This window comes from Electrona antarctica (genome assembly GCF_951216825.1).
Source record: "Electrona antarctica genome assembly, chromosome: 9".
Taxonomy (NCBI): Eukaryota; Metazoa; Chordata; class Actinopteri; order Myctophiformes; family Myctophidae; genus Electrona; species Electrona antarctica.
Window position 1 is genome coordinate 41,371,061 of NC_136790.1, and position 7,500 is coordinate 41,378,560.

The 7,500-nt window shown below is 44.3% G+C and overlaps 1 protein-coding gene across 1 annotated transcript in view; it reads left to right on the forward strand.

Moving 5' to 3' along the window:
• The window catches only part of ptprt (protein tyrosine phosphatase receptor type T), a 154,550-nt gene that overhangs the window by 89,475 nt on the left and 57,575 nt on the right, over positions 1-7,500 (forward strand). Inside the window, exons 17-18 of the mRNA XM_079511341.1 lie at positions 3,505-3,646; positions 7,014-7,046. Coding sequence (XP_079367467.1) covers positions 3,505-3,646; positions 7,014-7,046 — 175 coding nt within the window. The remainder of the gene's footprint in view (positions 1-3,504; positions 3,647-7,013; positions 7,047-7,500) is intronic.

Here is a 7,500-nt window from a genome sequence, read left to right on the forward strand (position 1 = left end):
TGATCATTGCCATTTGGCTATTCTGAGTGGCCAAACAGCATTGACCACGCCTCCAGGTCTTAAGTTAAGTCATAATACCTGGTACTTAAGACACACATAATACTGCCCTGTGTCTCATAGGAGGGCTATGGGCAGTTCAGAAACCAGTCTGTGTCTCATAGGAGGGCTATGGGCAGTTCAGAAACCAGTCTGTCTCTCATAGGAGGGCTGTGGGCAGTTCAGAAACCAGTCTGTGTCTCATAGGAGGGCTGTGGGCAGTTCAGGAACCTGTCCACCAGTGACATCATCATTAGGCAGATTGTTTTTTTAAACATGATAAAAAAGAAATAGAATATATATTTTTGAGGGGCGCTAACCCCTCCTATATAGAGGTTTAATGTTTGTTTTTAGTTCAATGTTTGTTTTAAAAATGCCATTGACAATTAAGGGAAAATGTATGTCATCTTGTCCCTAACACAAACATTAAATCCCATTAACAATAAAGATAATTTAATATTTGTGTTGGCACCGTACATCACCTAATCAACATGAGTTAGACTTTAATATATTAGCGCCCCTCACTTCATACGGGTGTGATTATTATTATCGTGAGAACTATGGCTTCCATTTTCGCAATGCAACTTTTCAGGACTAGAAAGCCTGCAGTTTATATTAGATTGGATTCGCCATCGATGATGTCACTGGTGGACTGGTGGTTTCTTAACTGCCCACAGCCCTCCTATGAGACACAGACTGAGTAGGAAAAAAAAGGCCTTTTATCAAGAACATTAATAGTGAGGACCAATTATATGAAGATAGGTTGAAAAGTAGTGAAGTGGTTCTTTAACATAATTAATATATTTTTTTTTTTACCAAATCTCTAAGGCCCCTTTTCCACCGGTTGGTTCCCAATGGGAACCGGTTCAATTATTTTTGGTTCTTAGTCCATGAGCCTAAGTCCATGAGTGGACGGGTTATCATGTATTAATTTACTTGTATTGATCCTATAAACAATTTAATATAGTTTTTTCCCACCAATTTTGGAGCTCTGGCTCATGGACTAAGAACCAAAAAAGAACTGAACCGGTTCCCATTGGGAACCAACCGGTGGAAAGGGGGTCTATGTGGAAAATAAATGGGCTTTCGATCTGTAGCACCACAACATGGCCTCTGCTATATGTCGTATTGAGGCTAACGGCATCCATGTGTGTTTTCAATCTATTGAGGCTAACGGCATCGCTGTGTGTTTTCAATCTATTGAGGCTAACGGCATCGCTGTGTGTTTTCAATCTATTGAGGCTAACGGCATCGCTGTGTGTTTTCAATCTATTGAGGCTAACGGCATCGCTGTGTGTTTTCAATCTATTGAGGCTAACGGCATCGCTGTGTGTTTTCAATCTATTGAGGCTAACGGCATCGATGTGTGTTTTCAATCTATTGAGGCTAACGGCATCGCTGTGTGTTTTCAATCTATTGAGGCTAACGGTATCGCTGTGTGTTTTCAATGTGAATCTGAGTCACGTTAATTTCTGTCAGTTCAGACTGTTTGGAATTCTGCTGCAGCATAAGCTTACGTTTTGACAGAAGCCTTCATCCTCCCTGCAGAAATATTAATCAATAATGCCAAGTATTAATAGAAATACAGTCAATCAGAAAACCTTGAAGACAACGTGGTGTGCAGCAGTGATGTCTGAACCGGTGGTGTATAGTGGTTCTCAAACGTGTTCATGTCAAGGACCCCCAAATTGACACTAATTAGCCTGCAGACTCCCATTATTAGAAAAGATATGCCATGAGAGAAGACTTTTACGTCTCTAGCAGTGATTCTCAACCCGAAACATTTTCTAAATATGAATTTAAGCACATGCTACTTCTGTCTGATTTTACTTCAGTCATGCTAGTGTCTATCTCTGAGACCCCCAATTTATATGGTAACATCAATGTTAATTTAACTCTTGAGAGATAAAGACCCATAAGGGTCCATTTGGTTCCAAACTAGAATTTAGCTGGGGACCCCCTGGAAATCTCTCAAGGACCCCTGGGGGTTCCCGGACCCCACTTTGGGAACCACTGGTGTAAAGTAACCCAAGTAATCCAATGTTTCCATCATTTTTACTTCTAGCCCTGGATGGGGCCCAGAACTGGCTCCCAGTGGAATCCAGTCCTGGATGAACTGGGAGAACTGGCTCCCAGTAGAATCCAGTCCTGGATGAACTGGGAGAACTGGCTCCCAGTAGAATCCAGTCCTGGATGAACTGGGAGAACTGGCTCCCAGTAGAATCCAGTCCTGGATGAACTGGGAGAACTGGCTCCCAGTAGAATCCAGTCCTGGATGAACTGGGAGAACTGGCTCCCAGTAGAATCCAGTCCTGGATGAACTGGGAGAACTGGCTCCCAGTAGAATCCAGTCCTGGATGAACTGGGATAACTGGCTCCCAGTAAAATCCAGTCCTGGATGAACTGGGAGAACTGGCTCCCAGTAGAATCCAGGGTTCTACTGGGAGCTTGTATATCTGCTATTGTTTTTTTGGCCGTGAGGACAATTTGTTCGGAGGATTTCGGTACAGTCTTCACACTGCCTCTCCCCTCTAAACTCGTTCTTGGGCGTGCGACACTGTGATCCGAGCTGATTGCTCAGACCACACACACTTTGAACTGTGATAGCTAAAAAAAACGATCACACTACTGGGTGCATTTGGTTCCATTTGTACACTCTCAGCGTTAAATGAACATTAGAGTTAAATGAACATTGATTTTACAATATAAATTGGGGCTCCCATAGATGCCATTAAATTGGGGTCTGTAGACTAATACGGTATGCATGTCAAACTGGGGGTCCATGAAATTAAACGGGTTGAGAATCACTGCTAGAGCTGTAAAAATCTCCTTTAATGGGGGTCTCTGGCATATCTTTTCAAATGGGGGTCCGCGGGCTAATTAGTGTCAATTTGGGGGTCCTTGACATGAAAAAGTTTTGGAACCACTGATGTATGCCTATGTATTTATTGCGGGGCTTAGGTAAACAGTAAGTTGGTTACACTGCGCAAAAAGCATTGAATACGGATGTGTATATTACAGGAAACTCCCGTTAAACTTTCCAACAAACTCCGGTAAACTCTGGGTTAGTGCGGCACTATGAGCTTGTAGATCTGCTATTTTCTTTAAATCGTGAAAATGTGGCGCAAATCTTTGAATATATATTCTTTCAGAGTAGCGCAAACGTCGATCACTCTCTGCTGATTTCTGATCGTCTGCATCTTTGTTAAATTGACGAACACACACACACACACTCCTCTCTCTCTCTGTCGCTCTAATTAATTAGTCTCATGTCGCGCAGCTGCGTCTAGATTCTCCCGGCGGAGCTGCCTATGCCATAGAAAGCATAGGTGGACCCCAGGCTACTGACATAGAAACAGAGGTTTTTCAGGAAACTGTCATGATTTAGAAGACATTTTGTAGCATGGTCCTTAGGTGGAAACGGGTTAACCCCTGGCCGTGTGGTGTCTGGTCTCGTCTTGGTCTCAGGTGCGTCTCTGCAGGATAACGACTCGGTGGAGCACCCGGAGCAGCAGGTGGACGCTGGGACGGTGAAGATGGCCGGAGTCATCGCCGGGATACTCATGTTCTTCATCATCCTGCTGGGAGTCATCCTCACCTTCAAACGCAGGTACTGACGCACCGCACGCAACACAACACAACACAACACAACGCACGCACGCACGCACGCACGCACGCACGCACGCACGCACGCGCGCACTCATGCACTCAAGGTGTGGACTCAAAATGTGCAATTGAGGACTGAAGAATCGAGTCACAAATTTGACGATGTTAGACTTTATTGATAAAAAATTTAAAACAGAGAGAAATACATTGACCGGAGAAATCAAGTCTTTTCAAGTCACCTGATACCTTCCAACAAGCTTGGGACGTGTTTGGGACCAGAATCGAAAAGGTCTATGACTTGTTTGGGTCCCGAAGCAAAATGTTTAGGACTTGCTTGTGGTCGGAAACATCTCCGGCCCCAAGTGAGCCTTGACTCGGGACTTGACTCGGGACTCGAGAGCAAATTTACTTGTAACTTACTCACAAAACAGTGACTTCGTCCCACATTTGACGAACGCACACACGCACGCACGCACGCACGCACGCACGCACGCACACACACACACACACACACACAGACACACACACACACACACACACACACACTTTTCTATATCTCTTTTCCTCTCTACCATTCTCTCCCTCCTAATCCATACATCCATCCATCCATCCATCCATCCATCCATCCACACCATTCTGCTTTGCAAGGACATTTTGCTGTTTATAACTTGTAAATATATGTATTTATTGTACCCGTATTGTCCCGAGTATAAGACGACTCTGATTATAAGACGACACCCCATTTTTCTAAGACTCATTTGTGGAAAAAGAACATTGAATGTCAAATAGTCTCTAGTCCCCGATTATAATACAACCCTGTTTTTTAGGATATTTCCATTGGAGAAAAAAATACGTAGTCGTATATGTTATGTATCTTTTGTACGTCTCTTTTCATTTTCTTTATTATTGTATATTTTTTTTGTGAAAAGAATTTCCCATAATTTTTTCCCATAGACATTTCATGAAGTATTTATTCAACACCTGTAAGCCTCAGACAAAGACAACTCGGATGGTGACAACTCATGACAATGACATTCTTTTGGATCCGAACAAAATTAATTAGAAAGAAGAAAAAAGGGCAGGGTATACAACACGTTTTTGTTGGTTTCTACTGTTGTTTTTACATTTGTACACTCTCTGAGTTACAGACCCATAAGGGTCCATTTGGTTCCTATAACTAACTATCATTAAACTGGGGACCCCCTGGAACTCCCTCAAGAACCCCTGGGGGTCCCCGGACCCCACTTTGGGAACCAATGGTGTAGACAACAACAACAAGAAAGAGCCTCAAGTTTTTGTGCACGCACGGGCCACGATCTCTGGGTCCTGCTCGGGGTCGGAACTCATATTTCCGATCATATAGTACAGGAAATCTATGGAAAATACAGGATCAACAATATTTGCCTTGTCTATGGTGGCCATAATGTACAGGCCATTTTCAACACTTTCCCCTCAAACAATTCCAGGCCACTTTTTTTTCTGTCATTCAGGATATATTGAAGATGCAACATCAGCTGAATTTGTTTTTTTTGCAATTAGTTTGAGGTCAAATTACATTATTACTGGACTAATTGCCATGTCTGTTCGGCTGTGGTTACTTTTTGGGTTCGGAACTCGGAAGAACAGCCGGGTCCATTCATTTACGGGTCTCTATTTGGGTACGGGGTCAGTCAAATTGGACCCGTGAAGACCAGCTAGTATAGGAAACAACAGAATGAGCTGTTTGGCACCAGAAGCTATGTTTTCACCCACGTACATACGTACAGTATGCAGCTGTGCTGCTCATCACACCAACGCCTGTAACTCGTCAATGTTAAATGCACCAGAAATAAACTGGCTTTTCAATGCTTTGAAAGTTATTGCCAAGAAGCACAATAGAGAAATATTCTGACACGCACGCACACACGCACGCACGCACGCACACACGCACGCACGTTCGGCTGAGTAGTGGCTAGTTTTTTATCACACTCACCGCCAGATGACCAGCTGTACACTCTCCTTATCTACAATGGAACACACTGTGTGTGTGTGTGTGTGTGTGTGTGTGTGTGTGTGTGTGTGTGTGTGTGTGTGTGTGTGTGTGTGTGTGTGTGTGTGTGTGTGTGTGTGTGTGTGTGTGCGCGTGTGTGTGCGTGCGTTTGTCACTCCTTGGACCAGAGAGATAATGTGTAGTATAAAACAGTGTCTGTCTGTCTGTCTGTCTGTCTGTCTGTCTGTCTGTCTGTCTGTCTGTCTGTCTGTCTGTCTGTCTGTCTGTCTGTCTGTCTGTCTGTCTGTCTGTCTGTCTGTCTGTCTGTCTGTCTGGATGGATGGATGAATTAATTAATTAATGAATAAATAAATTAATGAATAAATTAATGAATAAATGAATGAATTAATTAATTAATTAAGTTAAAGGTCAGGTTTAGACATAGTTTTTGTGAGGTTAGGGATTGGACTCTCTTCCCAGATTGCGTTTTTGATGAAAACAAGCTTTATTCACTCTTCACTGACAAATAAAAAAAGGCAAAAAGCAGGGCGATCGCTGTTGCGGTGAGCTTGGATTACGCACACAAACGAGGAAATGGTTACCTTTATACTCTTGAGTGAAACATGGATAGCCTAAAACTGATTCACTCACTCTCTCCACAAAACAATACTTGTATTGTATGGTAGGACTATAGGGTGTCCTGTAAAATATTATACGACACGTAAATGACACATTGATCTGACTGATGCAACATTTCGAGGTTTTAGGTCTATCGGATTGGAGTAAACACAATAGATGCGCGTGACATCGTCATCATACTCGGAAGTTACGCGGGAACGTGGAAAAAAACGCAGGGGGTGGGGGCTCAGATCAGTGAACCAATAGTGGTTCACTGATCTGTGAACTATAAGATCAGTCAACTATAAGTCTCAGCCGTGACCCGCCCCTCTAGACCAGAAAGCACACTGGCTATAGGCCAGGCTAGGATAGGAGTGCATCCCTGTAACAGACAAGGTTCATTAAAAGAGGTTAGGGGGCGAAGACGGTGGAGACGGTGGACTCCATGTTGCTCCCTGGAAGGAAAGAAACATGCGCAATGGGCTATATGCAGCCAACACTTCTGCGTTCAAGCTTCCTTGGTCTCAATTGCGCATGTTTCTTTCCTTCCAGCGAGCAACATGGAGGCCACCGTACGGTCTTCGCTTCCTGTCCTCTTTTAATAGTCCTTGGTAACAGACCATGTCACAGACACAACATTCATTGGAGATTCACGCTTTTTATTTTTTTCACCTCTGACTCGAGTCTCACGGTTCTGTTATGTCTCTCTCTATCTTCCTGTTTCCTGTCTTTGGCTCCACCCCTTCCTGCCCCGCCCTCCTGTACCTGCCCCGCCCTCCGATAGAGAGATTCACACGTGGAGAACTCTGAGTGTGGGGTACTGTCTGCACGCACACACACACACACACACACACACACACACACACACACACCCTCGCACGCACACATGTACACACACACACGCACGCACGCACGCACGCACGCACGCACGCACGCACGCACGCACGCACGCGGACACACACACACACACACACACAAACACACACACACAAATGAACGCACAAATGAACGCACACCGGCATGCACATTCGCATGCACACACACACACACACACACACACACGCGCACACACACACACACACACACACACACACACACACACACACACACACACACACACACACACACACACACACACACACACACACACACACACGCGCGCGTGCACGCGCACACACTCTCCAGTGGGTGGATTTAATTATGATTGGATTTAATTACGGCACACACCAGAGAATGTGCACGTGAATAGAACCAATCTATTTTGGAGCGTG